Source organism: Podarcis gaigeae, assembly GCF_964106915.1.
Source record: "Podarcis gaigeae genome assembly, chromosome: 8".
Classification (NCBI taxonomy): Eukaryota; Metazoa; Chordata; class Lepidosauria; order Squamata; family Lacertidae; genus Podarcis; species Podarcis gaigeae.
The window spans coordinates 50,899,033-50,917,045 of record NC_139684.1 but is presented as its reverse complement, the minus strand read 5'-3'; the positions used below and the strand labels follow the sequence as shown (position 1 = coordinate 50,917,045).

Here is an 18,013-nt window from a genome sequence, read left to right as displayed (position 1 = left end):
TGGTAATAAATTGAGTAGCCTTTAGAAATGTTACTAGAAGTATCCTTTTCAATTTCAGCTTCTCATAATCTAGAAGTAAACCTGCCTCCTTTTAGCCAATCTCTTCCATTTCATTGAGGAGTTCAGGACTTGCTGAAAAAATATGAGAAATTCAGCCATTTTTCTCTCCTGTTCGTTTATAAGCAATTTTTACATTTTTGTGATGGCTGAAAATGTTTTTATTGCTTTCTATTTTTCTAAAATAGTCAAGAATATGAGAATTAAGACATTTCAGATGGTTAAAGGAAAAGGAGCATTTAATTTTGCATTTCCTTTTGCATTGCTTTTTGCTTCTTCATTTCTTAGTAAATGTTTTTTAAATGCCATCAAAATGGTTCGCTTAAGATGTTTCCCTGAACCATGGAACTACCCTTAAATTTTTCTAGCCCTTTAGGTCTAGTGGCTTGGGTATTTTTAACCACTATACTGACAGACTGTGTTGTCAAAGAGTTTTTAAGTGGTGATTCCTGTTTTCAATAAGAATGTTGTCATTTAAAATGTGTATTCGTTTGCAACCTTCCTTCATTTCAAAGATACAAGATTACTCCTAAGATGATAATTAGACTGCAAATTGGGCCTAGAAGTATTTTCATGCCTTCTAGACCCTCTTCTTAGATGTGCATATGTCCTGAAATCCTTTCTGCTTTGCAGTTTGTTGGAAGTTAACCAACTGTTAAATAACAGACTAGTTTTAATAATAAAACTGTGTCTTTATAAATACGGTTTTTCCTTATCCTGATTTCCTAAGCTTATTTGCACAAATATGTAATTGTGACATGTTAGCTCTAGCATGGAGAAGAATTTCAAACCAATGACTGATTTTTAAAAGACAAAAACTAAGCACTTTCTAATGCCTCCTTGCTTCCCTTTTTGTCTCCTAGGTCTTCTAACGTTTATAAATTGTGCCTATGTTAAATGGGGAACAAGGGTGCAGGATGCATTCACCTATGCCAAAGTCATTGCCCTTATTGTCATCATCATAACAGGAATTGTTAAACTAAGCCAGGGTAAGATTAATAGCTTAATGTGTAAAGGTTTGTACTGATCAAAAGAAAAATGTTAAGGAGCATTTACTGGGTTATTGATAAAATTCACAGCAGTTTCAGATCCCTTCAAAAAATAGGAAGCTATGGTATGTTACCAACTTTCTAATTGAACCAACTTCTGCTTATAAAACTAGAACTTGCATCTGTACTCTTAGGTAGGAATGAAGGCAAAATTGAAAATAAAAACCCACAGTAAGATAGTGACTTAACATAAATCTGGGAACTACTTGTGGTTTTACTCTGAAATTTAAAATCATATGTAAAATATACAGGTGTGGAAGCATGGAGGAGCAGCTTCTTAATGCTTTCACAGAAACACCAGATGCTCCCCTCCTCCCAATAAAAAATATCTGCATCCTTCTGCAGCTTCATTTTGCTTTTCATGTAGAACAGGGGTGGCCAGCTCCCAAGAGACTGCGATCTACTCACAGAGTTAAAGACTGGCAGTGTTCTACCTCCTTTTTGGGGTTCAGGTCAAAGTTTTTGAGCTTTTTTAAGGAAGGAAAGCCCTGTTATGGGGGGGTTCAGGTCAAACTTGTTGAGCTTCTTTTAGGGAGGAGGGAAGGCCCGTTTTGGGGGGGTGAAGGACCAAAATGTTGAGCCTTTTTTAGGGGAGCCAAAGTTGTTCAGCTTCTTTGGGGGGAGCCACTGATCTACCAGTGATCTACCACAGATCACGATCTACCTGTTGGACGTGCCTGATGTAGAAGATCTCACGTTCAATTCTCAGTATCTCCAGATAGGACTGGCAAAGATGTCAGCCTGTCAGTCAGTCAGTGTAAGCAAAACAGAGATGGATTGATGCAATAGTCTGCTTTGGTATAAAGCAGCTTCCTATGTTCCGTCACAGAACTCAAGGTTCCATCACGGAACATCAGCTTCCGAGGTGGCTTACCATCCAGGCACTGACCAGACCCAAATTTATTGGCTTTAACAGATGGCTGCATTAAGTTTCATTAGACCATGTCCCCTAGGGCATTTTAGGCACTTCAGGCCGTTTATTTGCACCCTTAACAATACTCTATGCACATTTCAAAGGTCTGCAGGTGTCTCGAAAAACTAAAATTTTCAGTGTATTTTTTGAAAACTTGTTTTTAGCCTTCACTGTTGTAGAAGAATAGCCTCTTTGACACATTCAGAGTAACTGGAACCTGTTTTCTAGTGAAGTGAGTGTTTTAAGACACAGAAGTGGTGCCTGTTGGGACTGGTAATGCAGAAGGCCGCAGGACTAGCAATAGGCGGAGCCAAAGCCAGTGGCAGGTGGAGCCAACTAATTCTGCTTTTGTTCCCATCCTCCTACCTGCTGAGTTCCACAAAGGCAACACTTGAAACTAAGGCAGAGGAAGTTGGCAGGCAGTGCCACCCCTGGACTGGTTGTAAGAAGAAGAAAAACAGGCAGGTGGAGGCTGGCTGATGGCAGACTGAGGTTGCAGAGGGTAGTACCCCATTTGTCCTAATGGACCAGCCTCTCCTGGGGCACAGCAGTAGTGTCTTTACCAGGCCTTTGTAGATATTTCTCACATTGAGATATTGCTGTTTTAGAAGTAGAAGTTGAATGCACTCTTGGGCATATAGAATTGGTTGTGCAGTTTTGTGGATGCTAACTGGTCCATAGAATGGACAGTTTTGTTTCATATTATAGGAGAGTACAAAAGGATGGTGTTAAAGGGCTGACACAATGCTATGGCTGCTTATTATCCCAAAGCACACGACCTAGATTCAGGTTTTTCCTTAAGGGATTGTATATTACAAGAATGCCACTGCTGAGAAAAAAAAGGATACCTTCTTATTATGGGGTGAGAGGAGTTGCTGGGTTGCAGTTTTAGTGACTGGCTATGTTGAATATGAAGGGTGGCGCTGTGGGTTAAACCACATAGCCTAGGGCTTGCCGATCAGAAGGTCGGCGGTTTGAATCCCCACGATGGAGTGAGCTCCCATTGCTCTGTTCCTGCTCCTGCCAACCTAGCAGTTTGAAAGCATGAAGTGCAAGTAGATAAATAGGTACTGCTCTGGCAGGAAGGTAAACGGTGTTTCCGTGTCCTGCTTTGGTTTGCCAGAAGCAGCTTAGTCATGCTGGCCAAATGACCCGGAAGCTGTACACCAGCTTCCTCAGCCAGTAAAGTGAGATGAACGCCGCAACCCCAGAGTCATCCATAACTGGACCTAACGGTCAGGGGTCCCTTTACCTTTTATGTTGAATATGCCTTGCTACTGCCTTACCAAAATGTAAGTGCCTTGGTTAGTTGAATCTAACCAAGTGGTCTACATGATCTAATGAGTACCTCAGGTTTATGTATGCGTAAGTAATTTAAAACAGACATCAATCACCACCACTATCACCATTATTATTATTATTATTATTGTGGTGTGGTGGCTGATGGTGTGCGTGGGCTTAAACCCCTTAATTTCCAACTCCAAATTGGCTCTGTCTCCTCACCCAAATAACAGTTGCCATCCAAAGAAAGTTGTTAATGTGTACTGTAGACATTGTACATGCAGCTCAGACTCCCTTTGTGTTTTTTTGCAGGCAGGGCTTGCAAAGCAGTTCCTTTGTTCAATGAGGTTAAACATTTTCTAAATAGAAGAGTTTGGTCAGTGTCTTATAAGTGTGTCTTTTCTGTGTTGTTTTTGTTTTTATTAAAGTAAGTTTTTAGATGAAAGAAAACTGGGCTCCCCTGCCCTTCCAATGGCAATTGGCTGTCAGGGTTCGACTGAATAGAATGGAAATAGTGGTGGATAGGTGTTAATTCTACCCTCCCCCATCCCATGATTCTGATGAAGTCTCTCTCTCTCTCTCTCTCTCTCTCTCTCTCTCTCTCACACACACACACACACACACAGAGAGAGAGAGCGGTTAACACAGGGAGAGGGAATTATTAAACCTCCCACTGTAGTCTCAGCCCTATCCAGGCTTCTCAAGCAGCAGCTATTTACATTAGAAAAATGTTTGCACATAAATTTATTTAACAAAGTTTATATATCACTTGATTGTAATAGAACCTCAAAGCAGTTTATAGGACGAGAATTGCTTTGATACAGCTAACATCATGTTGAGTTTGGCCCTGATCTACCCTATGCACCTTTAAGTGTAATACTTCTGTTACTTTAACACCAGGTTGATCCCAGAGCCAGTCATATTACAGGCATTTACAAGCAGCCTATATGACCTTTATGTACAGATTGCTGACAAGAGTGCACCTAAAAGCAAAGATCACATAGCACTTTCCTCCTCAGCCATGTTTTTCCTATTGCCTATTGTTCAACTTTACACAACTGAGCTTGCTGAAATATTTTTTCCCATGAGCTATGGTATCCTAGCTATTGTAGGTTTATCAGGGTTTTCACCTTTATTATTGATTTTTTAAAACAAGCTTTGTTTCCTGTTTATTTTGGAAGCATTCTTATTATGCTGACTTGAGAAAATAGGAAGTCTGCATTTCTACTATGCCAAACTACATCTGTATTTTAGAAGGACTATATGCCATGTTCTTTCCTTATCCGTTGGGCCTGTGCAGAATAATACATTAATGTTACACAATGTGCTCTTCTGGCGGTATGATTTTTGCTTTTAATATAACCCTTTATCTATCACTGTTCTAACTTGGCTGCTTTTCCACCTTCCCAATGCTTTATAAGGAGATAAAGTGGTGAATATGGTGAGAAGAAACAGATATGCTGTGATATTCTTAAATATTGAACAGATTTCTAAATGAGACACTGCAATGTTTTTTAAAGCTGCTTTTGCAGTGTTTGCCAAATAAAACCAATTAATTTTAAAAGCTGCTTTTGTGAAATTGCTTTTATCCAGCTTAAAAACACACTTGGAAAGCAAGCCAAATTGGACAATATTAATTAGCTTTTGTAAATGGAAAGCTGTTGTAGTCTAGTAATAGACCTTCTTTAAGTACCTCTATTAACCATCTGTATGTTTGTAATTTTGGTTGTCTTAAAACTTTTCAGTGATATGGGCTAAAATATTTCAGTGATGTGGGTTAACAGTTGTTAGGTCAAGACTTATGGGTAGCCATCAGACTGTGGCACTGCTCTCATTCAAATGTCAACGTCAATGCCAATTAACCATGGTTAATATTTTTCTGTGAACCTGTAGTTGGTTCGCATTTCATTTCTTCCCAAGCAAAGTGGGAGCAACATGCTGCGCCTTTGCTTAGTGTTATACCTGAACTGGGATCATAGTTTGTTTCCTGACCAAACCAAATATTAGTAGTACAGATAATATTTGAACCTGAGAACCAATCTGTGATGGAGAAACACATTTTGGATGCATTTTTATACATAAAATATCTAGACTCTAGATACCTTGTATATAAAAGTACTTTGGCAAGAGGTGAAGTTGTAATGCCAAGGCTGCCTGCAGTCAGTTTAATTAACTGTGGTTTGAACTGCTGTGAGCCAAGTCTGTCTCTGATGATGCATGTAAATTGGGTATGTATTGAACTAGAGTTCCTCAGAAATAAAGCAATGTGTTTTTTTGTGTGTTTTTTTATAAAATTTTAAATTTTGTGCTTCTTTTTTTAAAAAAATATTTAATCATTTTTTCAATACAAACAACAACCACAAAAAACACATACAACAAAAACCACAATAAAAGTAATAACACAATTTAACAATTCAGATTTGAGTACTGATATACCTATAACTACACCTTTTTAACAATAAAGCAATGTTTCTACTAACTGAAATGCCCTTATTTGCTCTAAAGGCAAGCAACAGGGAGATGATATGCAGCCTGGTATATTCATGCAGTAGAATGAGGTGTTTGATTGTCACTGTAGGCTAGGAATACAATTCCTTGAATGTTCCTTCATGTAAATAAAAAATAAAAAAAATCTCTTTCAATTAAATTAATAACTTGTCAGGAGACAGTCTAGCCCAGCCCTCAGCTTGCTATGCTAGTTTTCTGCCTGCTAGTAGCTCCCCCCCCCCAAATTTATTTAAATGCAAGGCAGCATTTTAAAATCTTATTCTCTCCCATCTAGTTATGCCACGTGTGAGAGAGAGGGTGGTAGATCTCACTTTGCTCTCTTCAGAGAGTTTGAGACTTTCTCATTCTTCTTGCTTTTATTTTCCACTAAAGTGTATTAACAGTGCCATCTGCTACAGTTTCCAACACTGTTCTTATTCCTCTGCTTTTCCTTTACACACAGGATACTCGGACCACTTTCAGGACTCTTTTGAGGGATCATCTTGGAATCTTGGGGGTATTTCTCTTGCACTTTACTCTGCCTTGTTCTCATACTCAGGTTGGGACACCCTCAATTTTGTAACTGAAGAAATAAAACATCCAGAAAGGTAAATGTTTCCTAAAGCTATTTCACCTTTTTCAGTTTGTTTAAAGTATCTCCTAAGAGTCAATGTAATTAAAAATTCATCTTGAAGTGTGAGAGAACTTTATCTCTAGCTGAAGAAATATTTTACATGGACATAAACAATTCTGAACCTAGACACTACAAAGAGTAACTAACAGAATTTTGAAGCCTGGGAGACATTAAGAAAAGCTTGACTGGCTGTATCAAACTGCACATTGTTTCCGATTTGCAGGATGGACAAAGCTGGACATAGTCAGGACTGGCCCACCCATGAGACTAGGTGAGGTGACCACCTCAGGTGGCAGGATCCATAGGGGCAGCAGTCCTGGTGCCACCTCTACAGCAGCCTCTTGGAAAATAGGAGGCCCTGCTGGTCTCTTCCTATCCCGGGGGGGGGGGGGGAGGTGTGAGCGTTGCCCTCTGGGGTCTCCTGGGTTTCACACCTGCCCAGAATTATTTAGAGCAGGCCCCTTCCCTTCTGCACCCCACAATGGCCCTTGATCTCCACTTCAACCATTGATTAAGGTGGGTTTGATTCCCTTTTGCCTTGTCTTAGGCCTAGTTCTCATCGATGCAACACTTTGGACTTTTAAATGGGGGCTCATATAACTGAATGACAGCTCCATGCAAAAAGAAGAATCTTTGTGCACTGAAAAGATGATGCCAGGGAAGAGTGTTGTAGCCTTACCTTTTTCTATGTATAGCACTGTTTTCAGCATGGAGGAACAGTCACGTAAACTTAACCCTGCAGTGTGAAGTAGTACAGCCCAAACACCTCTGTGAGAAGTAGGCCACAAAAGTAATGAAAATAAGGCATTTTCTTTAGCTTGTTTTTAATAGAACTCCTAGTTCTCATATGAAGCTTTTATCAGTCCAAACATGATTGTAAATACCTGATATCTCAGTAAGGTAAATAAAGGTAAAGGACCACTGGACAGTTAAGTCCAGTCAAAGGCAGCTATGGGGTGTGACGCTCATCTCGCTTCAGGCCAATGGAGCTGGCGTTTGTCCACAGACAGCTTTCTGGGTCAAGTGGACAGCATGATTAAACCACTTCTGGTGCAACGGATCACCGTGATGGAAGTCAGAGTGCATGGCTGCAGTACCTATTTATTTACTTGCATTGGTAAGCTTTCGAACTGTTAGGTTGGCAGAAGCTGGGGCAGAACAACGGGAGCTCACCTTGTGCAGATTCGAACTGCTGACCTTCCAATCAGCAAACCCAAAAGGCTTAGTGGTTTAGACCACAGCACCACCCGCATCCCTTGTGCTATCCCAGTAGGTATTAGTCAGGATGAAAAGAGTAACAGCTACTTCTGAGTTGTGTGTTTGTGTTTTATTTTGTTTCATTTAACCAGGAACCTGCCTCTAGCTATTGCTGTTTCTATGCCAATTGTGACAATTATCTACATATTGACCAATATAGCATATTATACAGTGCTGGATATTAATGCTGTGCTTTCTAGTGATGCAGTGGCAGTGGTAAGTCTGATATTGCTATTGTTATGTGTGTTTATGCACTTATCTTTGAGTAAGTTGCATCTTGAGCTGTGCAGCCTTTTTATGATTCAGATGACCCAGTTTCTATATGATCTAGAACTTCTGGGCACTGTTTATGGCTAGACTACCTTTTGATTTCTCCAAACTTGTGTGTATACATCCAAGTGAATTGGCGACAGTCATCCAGAATGAAACAAACAACCTTGAAGGATGCAGTTTGGAGGCTTATATATATGTGAAACTGAACCTTCCCCAATAATTGTTTTCAGTTGGTTGACTGAAATATAATTTGTGCAAAAATAGTAATGCTAAATTTATCAGATCGGATTCAGATTAAGCAACTTGCGCTTAAATCCCATTTCTTTCAATAGTAACTAAAATTAAGTCATGACTTGCAGTCACCATTTGTTTCAATGGGAACTTAGACCAACTAATTTAGTCTGAATTCAACCCTTTAGGGCTGTTAGAAATTGGGAAAATTGGTCACTTGCAAGGACTCAGACCAGCATAGCAATTCATGGAAAATGTTGCCCTATTTATAATAGAAGAGACTCTGCAGAAATGCTGTCACTTTAGGCAAGACTGGAAGTAGCATGCATGTGGGTTGGACATGTAGAAAGTAAAAATGTTCTGGAGAGAGTCTGCATCAACACTGTAACAGAGTGTGTTCTTGGGCTCTTGCTTCAGGCAAGAGACCCAAGCCAAGTTGGAAGAAGTCAGAGGGTGGGGCATGCATTGCTCTAACCCACTATCTTCCACTCTGACAATGAATGACAGATCCTGTTGCTAAGAACACTACTGGTTTGCAGTTTGGGTAATCATAGGGTGAAATTGGGGAAACCTACTGACAACATCCTACTTGCTCCCCCACCCCCAGTCTTCTTATACAGTTTATTCTTTGAATTGCATGAGGTGTTTTGCAACTAATGCACAAAAGGTATTTGAAATATATTTTTATTTTATATTCATTCCATTGTTGATCTTTTGACATCTGACCGACTATCTGATTTCTTATCTATTTACTTATGTAGGCATTTAAATGCCTAACATTTTTAGACATCACTATGGGGCCGATAGGTTACTTCTCTGCTTTCTTTTCCAAGAACTCAGTGGTGTTAAAGGTCACTCCAATTACTACAGAATCCTATATAGGATATTTTCAACTTTTTAATGACATATGAGGGATCTAAGCCTTTTTAGGTCAGCACACTTTACCAAACAAAACTGTTTTTTTAAGGGGAAGTTAAGCTGAGTAGTTAAGTTGTGTCTTAGAACAAGCTTTTTAAATTTTTGGTGTTTTGATCATTCTCTTTAGACTAATCTAGCATAGCATCCCAAATGTAAAATTTCCAGGTTCAAATACACAGCCAGAAACTTCTTGTAATTGGGCCAAGGTGAAATTCATTGGTGTATGTTGCCTATTTGTGATTTTAATCTTTTTAGTTAGAAGGGTTATTGGAGCTTTAAGTAATCAGATTTCATTCTTAATCCATTTACTACTTTCTGACTGCAGTTCAGGAGAAGTTGCGCTCCAGGACTTGTCCAATTGTGCATGTATGAAACTGGAATTAGGGACACAGTACTTATCAAAACCTTTAATATTCAATGAGTCAGTTTCATTGTTATATTCACATACATTTACATTGTTATATAGAACATCTTACACATTCATGAAATGTACAGTGGTACCTCGGCTTACAGATGTTTCAGGTTACAGACGCTTCAGGTTACAGACTCTGCTAACCCAGAAATAGTACCTCGGGTTAAGAACTTTGCTTCAGGGTGAGAACAGAATTTGTGTGGCGGCGGCGCAGTGGCAGTGTTAGGCCCCATTAGCTAAAGTGGTACCTCAGGTTAAGAACAGTTTCAGGTTAAGAACGGACCTCCAGAACAAATTTAATTCTTAACCCGAGGTACCACTGTACTATTTAAATGAAACTGATTGAATATTATTAGGAGCTCCTAATAACATTCACAGTCTCTCTCTTTACTACTACTGTTACTCATTAGGCTTGTTTGAATCACCCAGATTATAGTTAATCCAGTTTATAAATTGTGGTGTTTTCTTTGTGATGATTTCTTTTCAGAATATCTTGCAGAAAGACAAAACCAGCTTCACAGAGTGAACAGGTTTTTAAAAAAGTTATTTGGAATTAAACCTGGCAGATTCCCCCATTAATCTTCTGCAATCCTTTAAATACTGAATCCTTTAAATACTGAAATGTGCCTAAAGTACTAACCAAATTAAATACCTAATATCTACAGTATATGGGGTTTTATCTAAGGCTAGTCCTATTCAGAGTAGACCCATTGAAGTTAATGGACATGACTACCTTAGTGGCGCTGTGGTCTAAACCACAGAGCCTAGGGCTTGCTTATCAGAAGGCTGGCAGTTCAAAGCCCCGCGACGGGGTAAGCTCCCGCTGTTCGGTCCCAGCTCCTGCCAACCTAGCAGTTCGAAAGTTCGAAAGCACTTCAAAGTACAAATAGATAAATAGGTACCGCTCTGGCGGGAAGGTAAATGGCGTTTTTGTGTGCTCCTCTGGTTCACCAGAAGCAGTTTAGCTATGCTGGCCACATGATCCGGAAGCTGTCTGCGGACAAACGCCAGCTCCCTTGGCCTATAGAGCGAGATGAGCGCCGCAGCCCCAGAGTCGTCTGCGACTGGACCTAACGGTCAGGGATACCTTTACCTTAGCTTCATTAATTTAATTGAGTTTACTCTATTGAAGACCAACAAGACACAGGAACGAGTTTAATCTAGACACTGATGAGGAGCTGGAGAATATGACAGAAGGCTTCCTCCACCCCATTTTACATATGCAAAATGAAGGCACAGGCATGCCTTTGTTTCTGCAGCTAGCTGAAATCTGAGGCATGGTTTACTTTTGAAGCTCAAGCTACTGGAAGGCTGAACTATGGTTTGGCAATCTATAGGCTTGCATATTTAATTTTCATCCTTCCCATCAGATGTGCCAATTTTAGCCCTGATTTCCTTGTTAAATATGCCACTGTGGCATACAAATTGGTGAATTTGGGTTTGTGCTTCACATCTAAAACCAGAACTGGAATGCTCAATTCTGAGATCTGGCCATTGGTATGACCCAGTCTAATCTCTCTCCATAGTGGATTAAGTGCAGAGCTACTGGTAGCTGCCTGCAAATCATGGTTTAGGTACACACTCCTCACCCATTTCCCCTTTCAAAATTTGCTTCAAAACACGCATCTTCAATTTGTGATGGATCCTCCTAAACACACAAATTGCATCAGTGAGTGTGTAACACAAAACCCATGGCTAACACTGGGAATGGAAGAGATGAAGGAAATTGCTCCAGAGAATGAGGAATGTGGAAGTAGTGTATATTCCAATGGCTGGCCTCCAATTTCAGTTTCCAAACCATGGTTCACAGGGAACCAGTATATACCTACAACCCTGTATATTAGCCATCCTATTTCCCATGCAGCACTGCTATTGCCTGCTATTCTGCATTCTCTTTTTGGAGAAAAAGAATGGGACATCATTCCTCAAATGTGGAGCAGAAATGCCACAATAGTAGTGAGATTACAGTAGAAGGTATTTTCACTGGATGATAGAGGAAGAGGAAATATTTAATTATGGAGGCATGACTTGGGTGGTGCTGAGGAAAAGCAATGAAAAATGCAGTTGCAGTAAAAATAAGGAAGGTCATCAGTGAATTGTAGGTCATTATAAGAGCAGCAACCATAAATTATTTGGGATGTATTTCTTTGTAAAGCTTTCAAACAAGTATATTTCTGTCTCCTTATGCTAAAAGCCATCCTTTCCTTAAACAATTTAATTTGGAGCTACTCAGGAGTCAGACTGTTTTATTGCTTTTTTATAATTTGTGATGCAGCATATTTGCCTAGGGCCCTAGGCAGGGCAAAGAAACAGAATCATTTAGCAATCTAATTTGTTCAAGATTGCCCACAATTCTCTGTACCTTGGACTTTCTAAAACAGTAAATTGAATTTGAATTTATTTCTGAAATTCAATCTAACAGGACTTGAACTTCAGAGCAGGACACATTTTCCATATCTGCTGATGGGTTGTTTACTCTGTTGTACAGACTGGGTACTTTTTTGACCATATATTTTACAAAGAAATCTCTCTCTGTGTGAATGAGGTTCAACACATTCTAATTTTTCTTCCTTCCCTCTTACATTAGACATTTGCTGAGCAAGTATTTGGCATGTTCAGTTGGACAATCCCAATTGCTGTTGCCTTGTCCTGCTTTGGTGGACTCAATGCATCTATTTTGGCATCATCTAGGTAAAGCATCTATTTTCAGTACTGTGTAAGGCTATACCTACCCCAAAGAGAGAGAGGGAGGGAGGGAGGGTGGAGGAGTTACCATTGTATGCTTGGTATAAATTGTACAGGCTTTCTGAAGATGCTCATGATCTTTATATTCCTGGTTTCAGTGTTTGTCTTCAGGGTTGTTGTTTTTTTTGCCCCCCCCCCTTTTAAATCAACAGATATACTTTGTAACTAGCTGTAACAAAACTAACTAGTTGTAACTAGCTGTAAAAAAAACACTCTGTAACAAACTAGCTGGGATACTCTGTAACAAACTAGCTGGGATTCACTTCTGCAGTTTTAAGAGCATAAACCAGGGGTCAGCAACCTTTTTTCAGCCATGGGCAGGTCCACTGACCCTCCGACCATGAGGTGGGCCAGACTGTATTTTGGAAAAAAAATATATGAACAAATTCCTATGCCCCACAAATAACCCAGAGATGCATTTTAAACAAAAGCACACATTCTACTCATGTAAAAACACCAGGCAGGCCCCACAAATAATCCAGAGATGCATTTTAAATAAAAGGACACATTCTACTCATGTAAAGACACTCTGATTCCCGGACCGTCTGCAGGCCAGGTTGAGAAGGCGATTGGGCCGCATCTGGCCCCCGGCCTTAGGTTACCTACCCCTGGCATAAACTGTCACAAAGCTACTCTTTCCTTACATACCTTTTCGACTATTGTTCTTAAATTCATCCTTCTACACAGATATACATGCCTGTAGTCAGTTATAACAGATTCTATTAAGGGTGCAGTTTCAGGAAAGGAAGCAGCTGTACACGGAGTTAGACCTCAGGTCCATCTAGCTCAGTCTTGTCTTATACTGACTAACAGCAGCTCTCCAGGGTTTCAGATAGGAGTATTTTCCCAGTCCCATTTGGAGATGTTGGGAGTGGAATGTAGGATTGTCTGCATGCAAAGCAGGTGCTCTCCTTCTGAGCTATGACCTTTCAAAAGAATCTGCTTGAATCTTGTACAGAAGTTTAGAAAAGGACATAGGAGGAAAATGCAGCTATGAGTTGATGTATTAGCTGCTGCTTTTTACTTAGTATTAGATATAACTGTCTAATCTGACCATCATCATCATCATTATTATCGGTAGGCTGTTTTTTGTTGGATCCCGGGAGGGTCATTTGCCTGACCTTTTGTCAATGATCCACATAGGAAGATTTACACCAGTCCCAGCACTTCTCTTCAACGTAAGTTAACTACTGTGGCTTTTTATACCCCTATAATGGAGTAACTAGATAGACTTTTTAGTTGCAGATGTTTCACCTTGTATATACCTGATGAAATGTAGAAACTCTGATGCTCCCTCGGTGTGGACGGTGGACAGAGCTAATAGAACTTATTAAATTTCTTCATTTTGTAACTCACCCTGTCTCTATAAGTTAGAATTGTAAATTGAAACAACATATTCCCTGCTTAACCTCTGGATATTGAATCTCAGCCCAAATTAATTTAATTTATGTGCTGCCTTTCCACAAAGGAAATTGTGTTCAAGACTGCTCACAATATACAGTGATCATAACAGCTGTACTTTAAAATTACCAACAAGCATTTCATTAATAAATGGGGCATGCCATTGGGGGGTGGGGGTGGGGGTTAAGCTTGGAGCTGCCAGGGGGTAGATGTTGTATCATTATGAAGTAGCCACTTAGGAGACCTTTCTGTATGCCTTTGTTGTTCTGAACTGTGCCCATGCAGCACATTCTAAGAATGGGCTGGCTGTGACTAATGGGAGTTGGGAGTCTAAAACATCTGGAGGGCTTCAGGTTTGAGGATGCTGTGTTATGGTGATACTACCAAAAAAATGAGCAAGTGCTGCTAATGACAGAGAATTTTTTTAAAAAATGCCTCTCTTGAGGTTTTCATGGTATTCATCTCCTTTTTCCTAACAGTGTACCATGACTCTCATATACCTGACTGTAGAAGATGTATTCCAGCTTATTAACTACTTCAGCTTCAGCTATTGGTTCTTTGTGGGACTATCAATTGCTGGGCAACTCTACCTCCGTTGGAAGCAACCAGATCGGCACAGGCCACTCAAGGTGAGAATGATAACGGCTCAAATTCTGTAGTTAATACATTCAGAGACATTACACCAATGTGCCGAGATGAGTAGCCTTGCACTGTGTCATTTGTTACACTTTCTAGGTAGGCAGAAAGTGGTTCCAGATTGGCATAAGGTGGTTTCTGATGAGAATCTTACGCTTGAAGAGAATGAAAAAAGTACAAATTGAAGTGTGACTTGGCTGTTCTTGATTCTAGTTCATTTCCTCTCTTACAGTTGAGCCTGTTTTTCCCAATAGTCTTCTGCATATGCTCAGTATTTCTGGTGGTGGTGCCTCTCTATAGTGACACCATTAATTCCCTGATTGGCATCGGCATTGCACTCTCAGGGATTCCAGTATACTTCGTGGGAGTCTCCTTACCCGTTTCCAAAAGACCACTCTTTGTCAGCAAGATTTTAGGTAAGGTATTTTTTTTGGGGGGGGGGGTTCTTTTAATGAATGATTAATAGAAGGATCACATAAGTTGTAATTTCAGAAAACTTTTAAGTAGGTGATATTCATTAAAAGAAAAGAGAAAATGGTTGTGTATTTTTTATGCTTATATGTAACAAATATTGTTTTGTAGTATTTAGACCTCATTCTAGGAATGTATTTACCACTGATGCAGCTGCCAGTCTCATTTCAGTAAGCTAGTGATTCTAACTGTTACTGTGTAGGTAGTTACCTGGTTAATTGTTTATTTTACCTCTTGGGCAGGTGCTGTCACTCGAGCCACTCAGCTACTTTGCTACTGTGTTCTGACAGAAATGGATACTTTAGAAGAAAAACTAGAAACCAAATCTATATAAAGATGCAAAAGTGACTAAAAAGGTAAAACAAGATGCTCAAGAAATGATGAATTGACAGAAAACTTCACTGGAATCTGGAATTCTTACTAAACTTGGATTCTTGCCAGATCATACTATGTCATGATCTAGTGTTTGTTATTTTTTTTTATAAACTGTGATTGAAAAGCCAGTCTGCTCAGGCATAGAACTTACTATGATTTTCATCTACAGATTCTAAACTTTTCTTTAATAGTGAAATTGAGTGTTGTATTCTAGAGCTCAGAAATAGGCAGCCCAGCAACAGGCTTGATACAAATTCCAAATGGCTGGAGTTTGAAAGGCACCAATAACTCTCCCAACTTATCAACAGTTCAGCTGTTTTGTGTGAAGTAGTCCTTTGTAGATAGACGTTAATGACAAACTATTGCATAAGAGGAGTTGAATTTGTCACTAAAGATCCAGGGACTGGTTCCTTCACCTATAGCACACTGGATGGCAGTTAATGCCCTGAAGCTGCTGTTCTCTCCTTCACATTAAAATTTAGCTTTTTATTATTAAACAAAGTAAAACTTTTAAGCTTTAGGAAAAGCTGGTAAGTTTTTGTTTTGGGCAATTCAGATTAGAACCCACACAAGATAATACAAGCTTGCTCCATCATCCATGAATAACATGTAATTGAAGATGGCAGTCATATCTCCTCTGAATCTCCCCTTATCCAGGCCAAATGTACCAAACTGGCCTCATAAGGCTTGGTTTCCAGACCCTTGGCCATCTTGGTTGCCCTCCTGTGCACATGTTCCAGCTTGTCAATATCCTTTAGTCTGATAATTTCTCAAAGAAGCTGGATGATCTACGGTTATTTTTGCCTTTCTTTCTATGTAAGAATGTTTCACTGAACTTTGCTGTACCAAAAAAATCAAGGAGCTTTGTATTAGAACTCACTGAAGGACAAAATAGAGAAGCAAGCCTCTCAATTAGTTTGATCCCCCCACCCTTTATGGAATTTGTTTTTAGACTTAATGCTGTTCAATATTGAATTTGTTTGCATGTTTGGTTTACATGCTTGGGGAGGTCAGTTCAGCTGGGAATGCTTTGAGATAAAACTAATACCCACTTACCCAAATGTAAGTCTAAAGAGGCTTACTTATGAGTAGACACTCTGCTATGAAGCTGAAATTCTATGCACTCATATCTGGACGTATGCTTCATTGAACATAGTAGGACCGATGAGTAAATACTCATATCATTGCACTGTTCATCTTTTTTACCTGTTGGTGTTTTAAGCTGGAGAACAGGTTCCTTAATGATATGACCTTTCCTTTTCTTTGGGAGTAATCCAGCAGATGGTAGCATTTGGGACAACAGCCATTACAAGCAGCAGCTGCTGCTGCTACCACCTCCTTGTCCTCTCATGCTGCTTGGGGCCAGCTGCTCAGTTTGGACATGGCAGGAACTGAAACAAGGAACTCCTTCAGCAGCAGCATGCTCACCAAACTGTGCACAGCAACTGCTGCAATTGCCTCTTCTCTCACCTTATGATGTCGAAGTCTGGTTGCTAAGTTTAGTGGTGGCAGAGACCACATTGAGCTCCACACCCTCCAGTGGCAGCTACCTGGGCCAGTCTTCCCAGCTACAGTGGTGGTGGGTGTCACCTCTTTCCTTGTGACCCACATGTTTAGTAGCAGCAGGAACCACATCAGAACTTCTCACCAATAGCTTTCTGGGCCAGAGTGCCCAGTAAACAGCTTGTAGTGTAGTTGCAGAAGCAGCTGCTTTCTCTCTCATTCCCAGTGTTATCTTCTCAGTTTGTCAGTGGAGTGTGTGTGCCACTAGCAGTCTTAACTTCCAGCAAGAACTGAGACTGGCTGGCTGGGATAATTGTCGGAAGGCACATCACATGTCAGGGGTTGGCTATGGGATTGTTGCAGAGGGCCTTCCATGCAACCTTGTTACCTGCCTGCTCCTGAAGGCAAGTGTCCTACAAAGGATAAAGAGGGTGTCTGTATTGTCCACTCCCTCCAACCCACCCACTGCTCACCCATCCCTGCCTGCAAACTGACACACTTCCAGGGGTTTCCTAGTGTTAAATAATAGAAATATATGTAATTGCTGAGGCAGAAACCAAAGGGTTTTGTTTAGAAGTCCTTTGTTACACAGTTTCTGGTTACTTCTACATGGCTAATTGAACAAAACCCTATCTGCATTTGTTAAATAATAAAAATCCCAGAACTTGACATCGTTGTCTAAATATTAGTTTGAATACTGTAGTGCACAGCCCTATAAGAGGGCAACTTTATTGCTGCAGCTTGAGGAAAAATACTGAAATCTGTCAATTCAGATGTCTTATTTGTGACTAAGAGACTTGAACCTGCATTAATAGGCATGTGATTGTGAAAAAAGTGGGGCTTTCCTGTACTGCAGATTTTAATGATTTAGTGTCACAGCTGGAATTATAATCTGGTCCATTTATCCAGATATTCCTTTGGTGTTTATTTTTTTACCTGCAGAAAATGTGAGATGTGCTTTGAAGAAGTTCATTCTTTAGATTTAACATAATGATTCAAAATGGACAGTAAACCCAAAATTGGAACAACCCATCTATCCTAATGCTTCTTTAGTAGGTTTGAAACTGGAATAAAGCATCTACTTTTATTTTCAATAAACAGTGACCTATTTGAAATTGTAAAAACATAATCCTTAAAAGCACATACTTTTATTTTATTCCCATGTGTAAATTTGGCATTCCTTTTTAAAGTTTCCTCTAGGTTATTACACTCCCAACATACTGTTAAAAAGACTGCAAAGGATAGCTCCTGATCTGTCCAACTGATTGTTAATAACAATGGCTGCTTTTATATGATGTCAATGTGTGCTGGAACTTTGTGGGAGGAGGATGAAACTTCCACTATGTGGGAATAAAATGGTGAGACTCTGA

The 18,013-nt window shown here is 39.9% G+C and overlaps 1 protein-coding gene across 10 annotated transcripts in view; it reads left to right on the top strand.

Annotated features, from left to right (window-relative positions):
* The window catches only part of SLC7A6 (solute carrier family 7 member 6), a 30,117-nt gene extending 12,104 nt beyond the window's left edge, over positions 1-18,013 (top strand). For 7 of the 10 annotated variants that reach the window (XM_083749944.1, XM_083749943.1, XM_083749938.1 and 4 more), the window contains 8 exons: positions 921-1,046; positions 6,251-6,395; positions 7,771-7,894; positions 12,100-12,203; positions 13,339-13,435; positions 14,138-14,287; positions 14,527-14,710; positions 15,008-18,013. In XM_083749944.1, the coding sequence (XP_083606070.1) occupies positions 921-1,046; positions 6,251-6,395; positions 7,771-7,894; positions 12,100-12,203; positions 13,339-13,435; positions 14,138-14,287; positions 14,527-14,710; positions 15,008-15,099 (1,022 nt within the window). In that variant the 3' untranslated portion in view covers positions 15,100-18,013. The remainder of the gene's footprint in view (positions 1-920; positions 1,047-6,250; positions 6,396-7,770; positions 7,895-12,099; positions 12,204-13,338; positions 13,436-14,137; positions 14,288-14,526; positions 14,711-15,007) is intronic. The other 3 variants (XM_083749939.1, XM_083749946.1, XM_083749947.1) reach the window with 1 other exon arrangement.